Genomic DNA, 18,347 nt, shown 5'->3' with positions numbered 1-18,347 from the left:
GAAAGAGTTTCACTCGTAAAGGAAGCCTCAAAGTCCACATGAGCGTTCACACTGGAGTGAAGCCTTACACCTGCCAACAGTGTGGAAAGAGTTTCTCAACAGAAATAAACCTTGGGTATCACATGAACATTCACACCGGAGAGAAGCCATTCAAATGTGATCAGTGTGGAAAGAGTTTCAAACATAAAGTAACCCTTAGTTGCCACTTCAGGATTCACTCAAGAATTGTGGAAAAATGTTCAGTCTCAAAGGACACCTGAAACTTCTGGTTTTAATGAATTTTTTCACATAGCTGTGAAATCGACTTAAAATATTCTGACATTTTTGGTCATACAAATAAAAGCTATACTTCATTCAAAACCATTAAGGGTCTTTTTTTATTTGTGTCCACTTATAATTGTAGTGATAAACAATAGGAGTTCCTTTCATCTGCCATGATGAAAACTCTGGATCTGAAATGTGCCAATTTGCATTTCCCTCCCTCTCAGGAGAGTTTAAAAGGTTCTCTATGACAGTGGTTCCCAACCACGTTCCTGGAGGACCCCCAACAGTGCACATTTTGCATGTCTCCTCAATCAAACACACCTGATTCAGGTCATCAGCTCATTAGTAGCTACTCCAAGACCTGATGTGGGTGTGTCAGACAAAGGACACATCCAAAATGTGCACTGTTGGGGGTCCTCCAGGAACGTGGTTGGGAACCACTGCTCTATGAGACAGAGTTGTTCTAGATTTCTGGATTGTTCCAGTTTCTGGGTTGATCCAGTCCCAAGAGTTTCCAGTTCCAATATGCTCTAAGCTGAAGGAACACACTGTTTCAATCTCCCACTTGAAAGAGAGAAACCAATAAGTTCAGCAAGAAGTGAATTCGGGGAGTTCACAACAGAATCAACGACCATAAGCTCAGCGCCCCCCATTTTCAAGATCCTCTGCACCTAACTTCAGCATCTCTTCAGAGATCCTCCAGATCTGCAAGTTCCAGACTTCCCGGATTTGCACTGACTTCAGATTCTAAAGATCTTTCCATCTGCGTGTTTCAGAGGATAAGGATCGTTTGCACATAAGTTAGAACCTTCAACTTAATTCAAGGCGCCTTCATCTGCGTGTTTCCAGAACAAGGACCTTCTCTGTGCTTCAGGAGTTCAACGTTCAAGTACTTCATGTTCAAAGCTGTGAAACGTAATCCAACTCCTTTCATCCCACTGCGGCCCAGCTCAGAAAGTGGAAGACGTCGCCGCTCGGCACGTCACCAGGTGGAAAGTTAATATCTCTTCACCAAAACTCTTTCCAGAGAACTTGGCATTAGTGTATATTGTCAGTATATGTTATCTCATTTGCATTAGATTTTGCATAGCTGATGTCAGTTAATAACATTAATATTAATTCATATTTAAGATAAATCACTACATTATCAAAACAAAACATTATGCTTTTGTTAAGTAAAGAAAACAAACTTTGTGCTTTCTGCCATCTCTGTCTCTTTGAACTTTTGTGTCACAAAAATGAAACAAAACTCATATATATATATATATATATATATATATATATATATATATATATATATATATATATATATATATATATATATATATATATACGCCTGTCTTTACATGCACCTGAACTTTAATGACATCCCATTCTTAATCCGTAGGGTTTAATATGGAGTCGGCCCACCCTTTGCAGCTCTAACAGCTTCAACTCTTCTGGGAAGGCTTTCCACAAGGTTTAGGAGTGTGTTTAAGAAAAATGCTTAAGAAACCAAAGTTAAAAAACACCATTGTAAAAGGAATGGTCAGGGAACTAGTCTACTATGGAGAACAGATGAGAATATGGGGGGCTTCGGACGCCTATAGGGGGCGACCCAGAGCTAAAGACCACCACAAATCCATTATATGTCCAATTACCCACTTAAGTGGGCAAATGACCTGAAATGTCTGATTACCCACAAAATTTACAGAAAGCACCCTCCTGGCATCCCGATGGGCACGTGTAACGTTGTCTTATTCTGTTTGTTTATTTACTTGCTCTCTCGATAGGTCATTTCAGGGCACCCCTGAACCTTTCAAATTTGGGCTATCCCAGGACCTTTCTAAACAAAATTTAAAAAAACCCATCCGCAGATTCCACAAATGAGTTTGCAATAGTGGGATCCCGGAAGTATATCATACGGCTTCGGAAGGCCTGATCGACTAGGGAGCGCCATCTTTCTTCTCGTCACAGTCCCCTGAATTGATAAATTGAATGGGAGCGCAGGATGGCCCCCGTACGGAGATGGAAGGTCTTGGCGCCTTAGGATTTGAGTTTCCGACTCTCCAGGGGCCCGCATCTCACAGGCCTTAAGCGTGAAACTCTAGGACCTTCCCGAAAAAAGCCCCTCTCCCCCGACATCAAACCATTCGAAGGCCTCTGTGTAAGACTGAGAGATGCTTAAGGGAGATATTATGCAGAGAGGCTCAACATTTTTGCCTTCGCTCTAGAGGCAAAAATGTGTTTTCGGTATGTTGTTCAGGGGCCCTCCAGGAGCCACCATGCAAAATCTGGGGACCTTTCTATAATAATCCCACCCGCCCATTTCACGAATGGGTTTTCAACAGTGGGTTCCAGATAGTATATAAAGATCTGAGATAAATTGGAAGTGGAATGTCTTAGTGTTTTCGGCTACCGTTTAGCTCAGGAAGACTCTAGCGCCACCAAACTTACGCAACGCCCTCTTTCAGAATCCATAGTTTCGAGAAGATCGGAGAAACTTTATTTTCCCATCCAAAAAATCTATAAGGCGTATCCGTTGGGTTTTTCGGGTGAAAATGTTTGAGTTTAGAAAATATATCGGATTATGATTTAACTGTATGGGGTTTCTGGAAATGGTTAGAGGACAACAGTACAGATAAAGACCAAAATAACATTGTGTAATTGTTCCTGATAAGACCTACAGAGATCCAAATTGATATAAATAAAAATGGCATCCAATGGGACAGTAAATGCAAGCTACAATGGAAGAACCAGAGAGTGTTCCAGGAAAATCGAACATGTTCGAGCTGGTTAGTGAAATGGGGTTTTTTATGGTATGGCTGCAGTAATGATCCAGGAGAATGAAGACCAGGTGGCCGGAATGTCCCTTGAACAGAGTACCTAACTGGATACATGAGTCTCACAGAAATCAGGATCCGAGAAGCAAGTGGAAAATGATAAGATTCTATGAAGTAAAGGTTTTTAGAAATAGAAGTGTTTGATGTACATATTGAATGGAAATATATGAGTGACTAAAAGGGTACTATATTAATGATGTTTCAGATTATCCAAATAATGAGGTGCACTCTCCTGATAAATCCGTGGGTCAAATTCTAAATGTATCAAATGAAATCCTAAATGTACCAGGTGAACTTGTACCTCATGGTCTTTACCAGAAAATCTTTACCTGTACCTGCATATTAAACCCATCGAGTTCCAAGAGCATCCGGATCCAAGAATGGAGCTGGACTCGGACTCCCCCCCCCCCGTGTGTATTTTTCTTAACCCAATCACAAGCCTTCTAATAGGTAAACAGGAAGTAGTCTCAACAGCGCATAATGTCAAATTCATTCTTGACTGACCTAAACTGAAAGTAAAAAAGATGTTAAAGCAAAGACGTTATCAAACTCAAAACTTTAAACTTTTCATTGAAAATATCTTAATAGCCTCTTAAAAGAAACCGGAATAAAAAGTTCAGTCATGAAGAAATTTGATGGATACAAAGAAACAAAACAGTCCTTGAAAGCAAATTAAACTCATCTGTCACAAACCGGGAAAAAAAAAGGTGAGATTTGGCAGGACATAAACTAAATAAATGCCAAAGGCTATGAGCAGAGGGAGATAAAGGAAGTTATGAAGAAGTGGAGTGACCTTAAGACTTTAAGGATTTTCCTCACACAAAACATGTTCAGTCTGTTTCGTGTTGGATATCAGAAGCAATCAAGGCTATCAAGTCCTTTTAAAGCGCAAACGAGCATATATGTTGACATCATCATAAATATCCAAAGGATGATGTCTGTCTCGTAAAACTCATTCGTTCTTCATTATCAATTACGATTATAATTATAATATTATATATATTAAATTATAATATTCAGTTTTCAACCACATTCATCTACTATAAGGAAAATAAATCAGAGAAGACACCATGACAATTCATTTTGCACAATTGAAAACATATTGCAAAATGTTAAATACTGATTGTTGCATGTTTTTTTTTTTTAATCTGTGGCCTTAAAAAGGGGTTTCATTGTATAGACAAATATTTATTGTTTTTGATAAAACTCTTTATAAAAAAATTGCATCAATCAAAATTTGGGTTTGTTATGCCGTCCCCGTGTTTAAATGATGTTTCGCCATTTCCAGAATCTCACATATTAGATGTGGTTCAAACTCTTTCTTTGGTAATTATTTTTTAGCACATCATTGACCATCACGCATTTAAATATGTATTTCTTCAAGAATTCAACTGATATGTGTTTTATTATTTGTATGTGAATTTTTATGCACATTTCTGACTATAGTATGTGACCAGGACTTTTATTTTGTTCTGGCGGCGTGACGTCATAAGGCTGCGCCACACTCCTGCATCTGTTGTGATTCTGCTGAAGAAAGGTTTGTGTTTTAAGCTTTTAAAGTGTTTAGATCAATGCAAACTGTTGAGGCAATTTTACAGTTTTAACAAGAACCGTTAAGTAAATGTTTGATTATTGAACTTAGCATTGTAATGTTTTATCTAACATTAATGAACTTTATTTATTGTGAGTAAAGCTCATCCACACATGCGTAACAGAAAAGCTGTGTCTCATGTCTGTCTATATATCATGAATCAGTTTATCGTAAACATGAATTCAGTCACTGGCGAGTAGAGATGAGAGAAACTGAGCTTTTACTTACCAAAGAGGTTACTGTCTTACCCATGATATTCCCCAAAAAAACCTCATGATGCCTATCCACAGCAGTGTATAAAATAAAATTTCTTGTTTATAAAGATTAAATGATCAAACTTTATATGGAAAACAAAAACAAGAACACAACGATAACTTGATGAGATATTAATAACGAATATTTTAATTATAATATTAGTTAATTGTGAACCTTAATGTAGGACGGACACTTGCAAACCATTTATTAATGAGTTAACCTGTGAAAGTGAACCTTAATGTAAAGTGGAAACCTGTGAACCTATTCACATCAGGAATCTGGTATTGACTTAAATAAGTGTGAATAAATACATTTATTAATCATTTATAACTTGAGTTAAACTGTCTCACTATTTGGCAGGCATTGCGTTAAAGTCACTATTTTTACTCATGCATTTATAACTGCTTATCAACCATTTATAATGCATTTGTAAATTAGTTATTAATGATTAACAAACACCTTTATAAACTCTTTACAAAGCAAACCTTAATGTAAAGTGTTGCCACTATCAAGTTTGCACAATGTGCATTATGGCTCTAACACTCTGACTCTTATTCAGACACACTCAGAGTTTTAGTTTGGATGTGTTTCAATTTCTGTTAATTATTCTCATCTTAAACAGGACAAACACACAGAAAAACTCCTGGTGAAGCGACTGAGATCCATGTGGCACACTGTTATAAAGATGGCCTTTATTAAAGAGGAGAATGAAGACGTGAAGGTTGAAGAAACATTGAGAGTCAAACGTGAAGAAACTGAGGAACAAACAGGTTGGTTTCATTCTCAAAGCTGAACTCAGTCATTTGATCCTTATTCAGAGGATTTTACCCACATTTAAGTGTTGATAAAAAAGAATAAATGAAGTTTAAAAGCAGATGATCTATTCCTTTATAAATATATAGTATATATAAGGATTTGAGCGAGTTTGACAAGGGCCAAATTGTGATGGCTAGACAACTGGGTCAGAGCATCTCCAAAACTGCAGCTCTTGTGGAGTGTTCCCAGTCTACAAATATTGTCCCTTAATGGAAAAGGTGAGAGTGGAAGAGAGGAATGGGGTACGTAGAAGGATGGTAAATGCCTCAGGGAGTACTCCACTCCAAGAAGTTTGGAAACCACTGCCTTAAATCATCCTGGCGACCCATTTTTTAAGTCTCGCGGCCCACCTGAAGGTCGTGACCCAGGGTTTGAAAACCTAGCCAACACGAACGCGCTTGTTATAAACCCACACAACGTGTCAATGCAATTTTGACATAAATTGTGTACCCAGGTATGCTTGTGCCACGCAGTATACCCGGGTAAAAAAAGTCACCGCTCGCCAAAAATGCTGGTGCTGGTAGGCAACTTTTTTCAAAAATAAAAAAAAATTCTGACAATTTAACACATTTTTTAACATAATTTCCAAAACAAGTCTTAAAAAAAAATCTCATTACCGCATCAGTCTGAAAACATCTATACTGTTAGATAAGCAAATACATATGCATATTTAAAATAAAATATTATTAACAGCCAGGCACAGTTCTGAAACAATATTGTGAAGGCTAAGGTCACACTTAATGAACATTTAATTTAAATGTTTATAGTTTTCTCCTTTTTATATACTAACCACTAACTAAGTAGTGTAGTGTGTATACAATCTCCCATTTCACACTGTATTCTTTTTTTATCAATATGTTCAAGTGTTTTGAGAACTTACAACCTTCTCGAATCAATAATGTCAATGGAAATGATCCCTAAAATGAAACATCACTTCTTTAAAACTAATGGATGAACTGTGCTCAATTTCATTATAATTTTTCTGTAGGTTTTACATGGGCTCTTATCCAGTCTCAAAGCATATCCGCTCATTATTCATTTGTTTTTAGAGAGAGACTCACAAGACAGTAACTTACACAGAATGTAATATTAAATTCATTACAACTTAGACATTCACAAAAGTTCAAATGTAAATGTTTATCTCTCAAATTAGAACCATGAAGACAATCTGAAAATAAGTTGTCTAAGGTTATCTTTAGTTTAAATGCTGGATTCACTTAACCTTTGTTATCCAGATCTTCTCTTGAATCGGCAAAAGCGGTCTTGAAATTATACAGTGCCATTTCGTCACACATTGCACAACACTAATATTACAGTAACATTACACATTATCCATCACATTAACCTCAGCCTCGCTCAATAATTTAATTGATAATGGAATTAGAGAAGATTTGTACCTATTCAACTTACAAGTTGGTACCCTATATCTCCTGCCCGAGGGCATCAGCCCATACTCATTATGGAGAATATGGCTTGGGACACTAATAATTTATCTGCTTCTTTGCAGACATCTCAAAAATCTCCTTAAGAGAAAATGGAGGCAACTTACCAATTATTTTTCCAGCTCTTCTCACCATATTTTGGAGTTTAACACAGATTACCAAACCATATTGTAAAACCATAACATATTATAGATTCAATCAGGGGCGATTCTAGGATTTTCATTTTAGCGGGGCTCAGACCCCAATGAGGGTATGAAAAAATGGTAACACTTCACTTTAGGGTCCAATTCTCACTATTAACTAGTAACTTATTAGCGTGAATATTACTAGGATGTTGGCTGTTTATTATTTCTTATAAATCAAATATTAATGCCTTATTCTGCATGACTATATTGTACATCCCTTAATCATAACCAGGAATGTAGGCAGGGTCATAATCACTGAGATCCCAAGTGTGAGGTAGTTAGGGGGGAAATTTTGATTTCTATGATCTATATGTGCATTTTAAGAGGTTCTGAAGGACAAAAAATAGATAACAATAGCGTGAAAACCATGTCAGTGGGCTATAGATTATTTGTCGTCTTATCTCCACATCTCTTTTTCTCTGTTTTTCTCTTGTCCAGTCTCTTCCCCTCCTAAAGCTGAGCTTTGACTGATATAGTTTTTCCATTTTCATCAGTGAAAAAAGTAAACACAGGTGCTGGTCATATAATTAGAATATCATCAAAAAGTTGATTTATTTCACTAAATCCATTCAAAAAGTGAAACTTGTATAGTATATTCATTCAATACACACAGACTGATGTATTAAGATGTACATTTCTTTTAATTTTGATGATAATACTGTAACTGACAACTAAGGAAAATCCCAAATTCAGTATCTCAGAAAATGTGAATATTGTGAAAAGGTTCAATATTGAAGACACCTGGTGCCACACTCTAATCAGGTAATTAACTCAAAACATATGCAAAGGCCTTTAAATGGTCTCTCAGTCTAGTTCTGTAGGCTACACAATCATGGGGAAGAAGCTGACCTGACAGCTGTCCAAAAGATGACCATTGACACCTTGCACAAGGAGGACAAGACACAAAAGGTCATTGCAAAAGAGTCTGGCTGTTCACAGAGCTCTGTGTCCAAGCACATTAATAGAGAGGCGAAGGGAAGGAAAAGATGTGGAAGAAAAAAAGTGTACAAGCAATAGGGATAACCACACCCTGGAGAGGATTGTGAAACAAAACCCATTAAAAAATGTGGGGGAGATTCACAAAGAGTGGACTGGAGCTGGATTCGGTGCTTCAAGAACCACTACGCACAGACGTACGCAAGACATGGGTTTCAGCTGTCGCATTCCTTGTGTCAAGCCACTCTTGAACAACAGACAGCGTCAGAAGCATCTCGCCTGTGCTAAAGACAAAAAGGACTGGACTGCTGCTGAGTGGTCCAAAGTTATGTTCTCTGATGAAAGTAAATTGTGCATTTCCTTTGGAAATCAGGGTCCCAGAGTCTGGAGGAAGAGAGGAGAGGCACACAATCCACGTTGCTTGAGGTCCAGTGTAAAGTTTCCACAGTCAGTGATGGTTTGGGGTGCCATGTCATCTGCTGGTGTTGGTCCACTGTGTTTTCTGAGGTCCAAGGTCAACGCAGCCGTATACCAGGAAGTTTTAGAGCACTTCATGCTTCCTACTGCTGACCAACTTTATGGAGATGCAGATTTCATTTTCCAACAGCACTTGGCACTTGCACACAGTGTCAAAGCAACCAGTACCTGGTTTAAGGACCATGGTATACCTGTTCTGAATTGGCCAGCAAACTCGCCTGACCTTAACCCCATAGAAAATCTATGCAGTATAGTGAAGAGGAAGATGCGATATGCCAGACCCAACAATGCAGAAGAGCTGAAGGCCACTATCAGATTAACCTGGGCTGTCATAACACCTGAGCAGTGCCACAGACTGATCGACTCCATGCCACGCCGCATTGCTGCAGTAATTCAGGCAAAAGGAGCCCCAACTAAGTATTGAGTGCTGGACATGCTCATACTTTTCATGTTCATACTTTTCAGTTGGCCAAGATTTCTAAAAATCCTTTCTTTGTATTGGTCTTAAGTAATATTCTAATTTTCTGAGATACTGAATTTGGGATTTTCCTTAGTTGTCAGTTATAATAATCAAAATTAAAAGAAATAAACATTTGAAATAAAAGATTTTTAAAAAAAAGAAGACTACCCAAGCATGGTTCATTTTTTTTAGTTCAACTGATCTGAGCAATGTTAATAAGCCACATTAAATTAAATTGTCAAATGCATTAATGGAAAACATAGGGAAACTTGTTCAACTGAAACAAATCATCTCTTCTCTGTGTCTCTCCATGTAGCCCCTCACACTCTGACTGAATAATAATAATACAAAGGATTATGAATATTAATACAAAATAATAATCCATCCATCCATCCATCTTCTTCCGCTTTATCCAGGGCCGAGTCGCGGGGGCAGCAGTCTAAGCAAAGATGCCCAGACTTCCCTCTCCCTAGCGACTTCCTCTAGCTCTTCTGGGGGTGCACCGAGGCGTTCCCAGGCCAGCCGGAAGACATAGTCCCTCCAGCGTGTCCTTGGTCTTCCCCGGTTGGACATGCCCAAAACACCTTCCCGGGAAGGCGTTCAGGAGGCATCCGGAACAGATGCCCGAGCCACCTCAGCTGACCCCTCTCGATGTGGAGGAGCAGCGGCTCTACTCCGAGTTCCTCCCGAGTGACTGAGCTTCTCACCCTATCTCTAAGGGAGCGCCCAGCCACCCTGCGCAGAAAGCTCATTTCGGCCGCCTGTATCCGGGATCTTGTCCTTTCGGTCATGACCCAAAGCTCATGACCATAGGTGAGAGTAGGAACGTAGATTGACCGGTAAATCGAGAGCTTCGCCTTACGGCTTAGCTCTTTCTTCACCACAACAGACCGGTACATCGACCGCAATACTGCAGAAGCTGCACCGATCCGTCTGTCAATCTCCCGTTCCATCCTCCCTTCACTCGTGAACAAGACCCCTAGATACTTGAACTCCTCCACTTGAGGCAGGAACTCTCCACCAACCTGAAGTGGGCAAACCACCCTTTTCCGACTAAGGACCATGGCCTCGGATTTGGAGGTGCTGATCCTCATCCCAGCTGCTTCACACTCGGCTGCAAACCGTCCCAGTGCATGCTGAAGGTCCTGGTTATAAGGGGCCAACACGACAACGTCATCCGCAAAGAGCAGAGACGAGACCGCGTGGTCCCCAAACCTGACACCGTCCGGCCCCTGGCTGCGCCTAGATATTCTGTCCATAAAAATTATGAACAGAACCGGCGACAAAGGGCAGCCCTGCCGGAGTCCAACATGCACCGGGAACAAGTCTGACTTACTGCCGGCAATGCGGACCAAACTCCTGCTTTGGTCGTACAGGGACCGGACAGCCCTTAGCAAAGGACCCCGGACCCCATACTCCCCAAAGAACCCTCCACAGGATGCCGCGAGGGACACAGTCAAATGCCTTCTCCAAATCCACAAAACACATGTGGACTGGTTGGGCAAACTCCCATGAACCCTCCAGCACCCTGGAGAGGGTATAGAGCTGGTCCAGTGAACCACGGCCCGGACGAAAACCAGACTGTTCCTCCTGAATCCGAGGTTCTACTATCGGCCGTATTCTCCTCTCCAGTACCCTGGCATAGACTTTCCCGGGGAGGCTGAGAAGTGTGATCCCCCTGTAGTTGGAACACACCCTCCGGTCCCCCTTCTTAAAAAGAGGGACCACCACCCCGGTCTGCCATCCCAGAGGCACTGTCCCCGACCGCCACGCGATGCTGCAGAGGCGTGTCAGCCAAGACAGCCCCACAACATCCAGAGACTTGAGGTACTCAGGGCGAATCTCATCCACCCCCGGTGCCTTGCCACCGAGGAGTTTCTTGACCACCTCGGTGACTTCAGCTTGGGTGATGGACGAGTCCTCCTCTGAGCTCCCAGCCTCTGCTTCCTCAATGGAAGACGTGATGGCGGGATTGAGGAGATCCTCGAAGTATTCCTTCCACCGTCCGACAACATCCGCAGTTGAGGTCAACAGCCACCCATCGCCACTGTAAACAGCGTTGGTAGGGCACTGCTTCCCCCTCCTGAGGCGCCGGACGGTTTGCCAGAATCTCTTCGAGGCCAGCCGATAGTCCTTTTCCATGGCCTCACCGAACTCCTCCCAGGCCCGAGTTTTTGCCTCCACAACCACCCGGACTGCAGTCCGCTTAGCCTGCCGGTACGTGTCAGCTGCCTCAGGAGTCCCACAAGCCAACCAGGCCCGATAGGACTCCTTCTTCAGCTTGACGGCAATCCCTTACTTCTGGTGTCCACCACCGGGTTCGGGGATTGCCGCCTCGACATGCACCGGAGACCTTACGGCCACAGCTCCGAGCGGCCGCTTTGACAATGGAGGTGGAGAACATGGTCCATTCGGACTCAATATCTCCAGCCTCCCTCGGGATCCGGTCGAAGTTCTGCCGGAGGTAGGAGTTGAAGATCTCTCTGACAGGGGGCTCGGCCAAACGTTCCCAGCAGACCCTTACAGTACGCTTGGGTCTACCGAGTCTGTCCAGCTTCCTCCCCCGCCATCGGATCCAACACACCACCAGGTGGTGATCAGTTGACAGCTCCGCCCCTCTCTTCACCCGAGTGTCCAAGACATACGGCCGCAGGTCAGATGAAACGACCACAAAGTCGATCATTGACCTACGACCTAGAGTGTCCTGGTGCCATGTGCACTGATGGACACTCTTATGCCTGAACATGGTGTTCGTTATGGACAAACCGTAACCAGCACAGAAATCCAATAACTGAACACCACTCGGGTTCAGATCAGGGGGGCCTCCCAATCACGCCCCTCCAGGTGTCAGTGTCATTGCCCACGTGGGCGTTGAAGTCCCCCAGTAGAACGACGGAGTCCCCAGTCGGAGCACTTTCCAGCACCCCTCCCAGGGACACCAAGAAGGCTGGGTACTCTGCACTGCCGTTCGGCCCGTAGGCACAAACAACAGTGAGAGACCTATCCCCGACTCGAAGCTGCAGGGAAACGACCCTTTTGTTCACCGGGAGTAAACTCCAACACATGGCGGCAGAGCTGGGGGGCTATAAGCAAACCCACACCAGCCCGCCGCCTGTCACCATGGGCAACTCCGGAGTGGTGAAGAGTCCATCCTCTCTCGAGGAGTGTGGTTCCAGAGCCCAAGCCGTGCGTAGAGGTGAGCCCAACTATCTCTAGTCGGAACCTCTCAACCTCACGCACAATCTCAGGCTCCTTCCCCGCCATTGAGGTGACATTCCATGTCCCAAGAGCCAGTTTCCGTGTCCAGGGATCGGGTTGTCAAGGCTCCTGCCTTCGACTGCTGCCCGATTTTCTCTGCACCGGCCCCTTACGGTCCCTGCTGTGAGTGGTGGGCCCACGGGAAGGTGTCCCCACGTCGCTCCTTTGGGCTGAGCCTGGCCGGACCCCGTGGGGGAAGGTCCGGCCACCTGGCGCTCGCATACGAGCCCCAACCCCAGGCCTGGCTCCAGGGTGGGGCCCCGGCTGCGCCGTACCGGGCGACGTCACGGTCCTCCTTTTTTTGGTCATCATAAGGGGTTTTTGAACTGCTCTTAGTCTGACCCGTCAAAATAATAATAATAATAATAATACTTAAAATAACATTTAAACGTTTGTAAGAGTATAAATGTCTTTACTGTTTATTTAGACAGATGTAATGCACGTTTTACAATTTAATGCAAGACAGAGTAATAATCAACATTTTGAAAGAGTACGAAAGGAGTATGAGAACCACTGGTCTAAATGCTGTTAAATGTGTCTGTCGAGTTACGCCATTAAACTGGGGTTAACTTGCATTTGTCTCTGTTCACCTTAGGCCTGATGCCGCTGAAAGAGGAGAGTCAAGAATTGAATGAAAATGAAGAGAAAGATCTCTATGAACAGCATCATGATTTCCTAACTGAAGAAATATCTGTTAGTTGCTCACAGACTAAAAAGACATCCACACGAAAAAGATCTCAGAAGACAGGAACTAGAACTTTCACCTGCCCTCAGTGTGAGAAGATTTTCAATGAACATGGAGACCTTAAAGTACACTTGAGAATTCACACTGGAGAGAAGCCTTACACCTGCCAACAGTGTGGAAAGAGTTTCACTGGATATGGAAACCTTAAAAAACACATGGTAATTCACACTGGAGAGAAGCCTTTCGCATGCCCTCATTGTGAAAAGAGTTTCACTGAAAAAGGTAACCTTAAAAAACATGTGATAATTCACACTGGAGAGAAGCCTTACACCTGCCAACAGTGTGGAAAGAGCTTCACTCAAGGTGACAGCCTTAAAGTCCACATGAGAATTCACACTGGAGAGAAGCCGTTTTCTTGCCAACAGTGTGGAAAGAGTTTTAACCAAAAAACAATATTTAATACCCACATGAAAATTCACACTGGAGAGAAGCCGTTCGAATGCCCTCAATGTGGAAAGAACTTCACTGGAAAAGGGAGTCTTAGAGTTCACCTGAGAGTCCACACCGGAGAGACCCCCTACACCTGCCCACAGTGTGGAAAGAGTTTCACTCAAAACGAACGCCTTAAAGTCCACATGAGAATTCACACTGGAGAGAAGCCGTTCAAATGCCCTCATTGTGGAAAAGGTTTCACTGAAAAAGGAAGTCTTAGAGTTCACATGAGAGTTCACACCGGAGAGACCCCCTACATCTGCCAACAGTGTGGGAAAACTTTCAATCAAAACGAAAGTCTTAAAGTCCACATGAGAACTCACACTGGAGAGAAGCCTTTCACCTGCCAACAGTGTGGAAAGAGTTTTAAACATAAAAAAACAATTAATGCCCACATGAGAATTCATACTGGAGAGCAGCCGACCACATGAGATTAGTGTGGAAAGTTTCTGATTTAATTGCCACATGAAGATTCACTAAAGAGAGACTGTTTATGTCGTCAGTGTAGAAAGAGTTTCACAGTGTTGCGTCCTTGTATTTTGAGTGCGTGTGTGTTTTTTGTGTTTTCTCTCTCCCCGCTTCTCCATTATTGGTCTAGTCTCCTGTCAATCTTTTAATCCTATATATTCTATATATAACCACGTGAGAAATGTTTAAACATGTATCCAATTTCCCCATCTCACGATTTTCCTTTTATATGGTTTGGCCTATTTATTAACTCTCTCTTTTGAACTCTTTTGTATTAGTGTTTCAGAGTTGCTACTATGGTTAACTATAATCACATGTTTGCTATCTATGAAATCCATTTTTCTTTCCCTACTTGTTAAATCTTGCTAACTCTGTGAACATTAGTATTATAAGAATCTTGAAGATTCTTCGCTTAAACACCCAATCAACATATTAAATATTCAAATGCCCCGCTAGAGGACAAAGGATCGTAAAATTTCCCTACAAGGAAACTTCTTACCTCCAGAGGGTGTGACATCTTCACAGTTTAAAACATCACCTTGACCTCCTGTTTCTGAGAAATCCTGATGTGTAGAGGATGCTGAACTAGAAGTCTTCTAAGGACCCCTAAGTTTGTGCCAGGCTGTGGCCTTGTGTTTCCATTCACCTAAGGTCCTCTGACTCAACCGGTTCTCATTATTTGATACATTAAGTATATTTACCCAAACTGATGGTTTGCTCGAGGCCGTTGATCTGCTGAATTTCAAACAATGCTATAACTTCTTGCTTTTCTGTATTCTGCTTCAGCTCCCTTTCCCTTTGTAAACTGTATGCTGTGTGTATGTTAGAGTAATTTAAGTGTTTATTCTAGTTAATAAAGTTGTTCACGTCACGTAAAGTTTTCCGTGTTTCATGCTCATATACATGAGTCCCTAATCATGCAGATTTTTATACATGCTCTGAGTAGCACTGTACAGTACGAAAGGTAATTCCCATACCCCGGAAATTCCCATACCCCACACCAGTGCACAAAGCGTTGCTCCATAAAGACACGGATGAGCGAGTTTGGTGTGGAGGAACTTGACTGGCCTGCACAGAGTCCTGACTTCGACCCGATAGAACACCTTTGGGATGAATTAGAGCGGAGACTGAGAGCCAGGCCTTCTCGTCCAACATCAGTGCCTAACCTCACAAAAGTGCTTCTAGAAGAATGGCCAACAATTCCCATAAACACACTCCTTGTGGAAAGCCTTCCCAGAAGAGTTGAAGCTGTTAGAGCTGCAAAGGGTGGGCCAATTCCATATTAAACCCTACGGATTAAGAATGGGATGGCATTAAAGCTCATGTGCATGTAAAGGCATGCGTCCCAAAACTTGTGTATATGTGAACTGTGCTAGCAAAAGGAGTCGGAATGCGCATGGGTTAATTTCAAGCTACAGGCAAAACAAGAGAAAAATTTCGATTTCGGTTGAATTTGAGGTTTTCAAAAAATTAGCTCCAAATGCGCCGGCGAAACCGTCTGTAATTTGGGTCGATCGTAGTGCCTGACGAGGCCTTTTCGAGGATTGAGGCCGTAACTGGGAATGGGGGCTTTCTTTGTGGGTCAGCGCTCGTTACTTTTCATTCACGAGAAGCGCGTTCATATCTGGACACAAGTTAGTTGCCGTGGTAATGAACAATACCTTAACGTGCTGACTTATGTGGACTAACTTTTTTTTGAGGAAATCTGTTTATAAGCTATTAGGTCCCTTACGAAAATTAACCATGGTTTTATTGTAGTAAAAATGTAGTAACCATGGTTTTTTGGCTAATTGAATAACATTTATATAACTACAGTTTTACCACAAATACCATGGTTAAACTATGGTTAGAGAATCAAAACCATGGTTAATTTGCGGTTACCATGGTTTTACTACAATAACCATGGTTTTTTGGTTTTATTTGTAGTAAAACCATGGTTTATTTTCGTAAGGGGTTTGAATTATTGGCCCTGCGCTGTATTGACTCAGTTGATTTGAAAGTCTATAATGGCTAACGTACGCAAGTGAACGCTCAAGTTTAATGACCATAATGCAAGGCAAGGATTTGCATGTATGTAATCTATTTTTAGCGGTTGTGTGCTCGGCTGTTCTTGCAACGTCTGGGTGAGTCATCATCAAATGGTTCTGCAGATTTGTAGCATTTCACTTCAGCATTACTCGCACCTTTGTAACATCGCGCAAGGCCAATAAGAGGGTGACATCTAGCGGAGAAGACAAGTAATTAAATTTACGTTAATCTTATGTTCAATGTTTGCGGCAATAAATATGGGGGGGGAAATCTATTCTTGGCCTTTGAGAATCGATTTTGAATCGACCACATTTAAAAAAAACGATTAATCGAAAAATCGATTTGTTTGCCCAGCCCTAGTCTTCTCAAAGGTTCCTGTAGCAGGGTGAGACAGACAATATGCATTACGCACTTGCAAACAATTATACATTTTCAAATGCGACTTTAGTTATTAAAAGATTGCATCAAATTTGGATTGTGCCTTTAACAAATTACATTTACTCTGATTCCTGATAAACTAAATAAAACTGTCTCACAATATTAGACATTTCTATAGAGCTTGGGAACTTTTCAAGCACTTGTTTAAAAATGCTACTGATAAGGTACATCAGTTTTTTTGTAGTCATTTGTGTGTGTCTCTCCCATCTTCAAGCCTTTCTTCCTGTCCACCCTGAAATTAATTTTCGTGTAAATGAAGCCACTGTTAGTGTCTACAACACAGTACATTTCTTTTGGAAACCCCCAAACGTAAAGTTTCATCTGTGCCTATGGAAGCACTCTGAATCGTATTAAATGCACTGTCTCTAAGTCGGTGAAAGGCCTGCCCTTTTTTCCGATGGCGTGGGCATTTCGAAAAAGTAGCTTCTTCTCCATGTTTACTGTTTTTGATAATAAACTCGTTATTTAAAAAATCAAACAAAAAATGGTTTGTAATTGAAAAGGTTCCTGCCCCCTTGGCGAACAGCAGGTTTGTGCAAAATTCAGAATTTCAGAATTGGCCTCCATTCAATTCATGAATTGGAATTTGAATTGACTCCGCCCCACAGGAAGTTGAATTGGATTTTGAATGACAGAAAGTGGAATTAAATTCATGGCAATTCAAAGAAATTCCACACAGTCACACAACAGAAATAATGTGGTTTAAATTACTTTTTTTTATTACTTTATCAAAGCAAAGCAATTTCTTTTTAATTTGATTATTAACTAATTGAATTACACATTTTACCTCAGTAATACAACTACATTAAGTTTGTAATTTAATAACATAATTTCATTACACGTAACTAGTCACTCCTCAACCCTGCATACATTTTATTCTAAAATATAGATAATGATCAAATTCTTGAAATAAATGACCCCCACAGTGTAATCAAATAACACAAAGTCGTTGTAAATGCAGTTATCATTTATTCCAACGCAAAAAATATAATCCTCAATAGCTCCTCAAATGTTCCACAAAATTACAGTTACAATCAATCAAACTTAATTATTTGTTCTGTGACTAGATTTTAACATTCATTGCTGGGGGAAAACATTTCCTGTTAATGTAATATGTACAAGAAGTTCAAACTAATATAATTTATAGAATATGTAATGCAATCATATCTGACATACACTGTAAAGCTTCATTGTTAAACACTTCACCTAAAATATATTTCTTTGACTTTTTATCTGCTTCCTTTAATTCAAATTCGAATTGTAATTCCAGATCCTGTCTTTGACATCAATTCAAATTCAAGAATTTAATTGGAATTCAGGAGTCAATACTGAATTGTGCATTTTCCACCACATTAATCTACTATTATGCGCTATTGCTTGCATGTTTTTTTTTTTGAGTCTGTGGCCCTAAAAAGTTTTAGGTATTGACAAATGTTCACTGTTTTTGATAAAACTCTTAATAGCATCAAATAAAAATTGGTTTGTTGTTGAAAAAAGTTCCCACCCCAGTGTGTAAATGTTGTTTAGCCATGAACAGAATCTCACATATTAGATGTGGTTCAAACTCTTTCTTTGGTAATTATTTTTAGCACACCATTGATCAACACGCATTTAAATATGTATTTCACCAAGAATCCAACGGATATATGTTTTATTAATTGTATGTGAATTTCTTTGCACATTTCTGTCTGTAGCGTGTGATCGGGACTTTTATTTTGTTCTGGCGGCGT

At 41.1% G+C, this 18,347-nt stretch overlaps 1 protein-coding gene across 1 annotated transcript; it reads left to right on the top strand.

The window, feature by feature from the left end:
- The first annotated feature begins 4,563 nt into the window (after positions 1-4,563).
- LOC307127103 (uncharacterized protein) lies at positions 4,564-15,022 on the top strand. The gene is made up of 3 exons (XM_079818097.1): positions 4,564-4,623; positions 5,555-5,702; positions 13,102-15,022. Exons 2-3 carry the CDS (start codon positions 5,597-5,599, stop codon positions 14,112-14,114), a joined length of 1,119 nt encoding a protein of 372 aa, XP_079674223.1. The 5' UTR covers positions 4,564-4,623; positions 5,555-5,596; the 3' UTR covers positions 14,115-15,022.
- The last annotated feature ends 3,325 nt before the right edge of the window (positions 15,023-18,347 follow it).

Source organism: Gobio gobio, assembly GCF_949357685.1.
Source record: "Gobio gobio genome assembly, chromosome: 5".
NCBI lineage: Eukaryota > Metazoa > Chordata > Actinopteri > Cypriniformes > Gobionidae > Gobio > Gobio gobio.
This window is presented reverse-complemented; position numbering and strand designations above follow the sequence as displayed.

Coding starts and splice junctions, on each gene's coding strand:
- LOC307127103 (XM_079818097.1), top strand. CDS start 5,597: ATGTGGCACACTGTTATAAAGATGGCCTTTATTAAAGAGGAGAATGAA. Junction 5,703..13,101: donor AGAAACTGAGGAACAAACAG/GTTGGTTTCATT, acceptor TGTTCACCTTAG/GCCTGATGCCGCTGAAAGAG.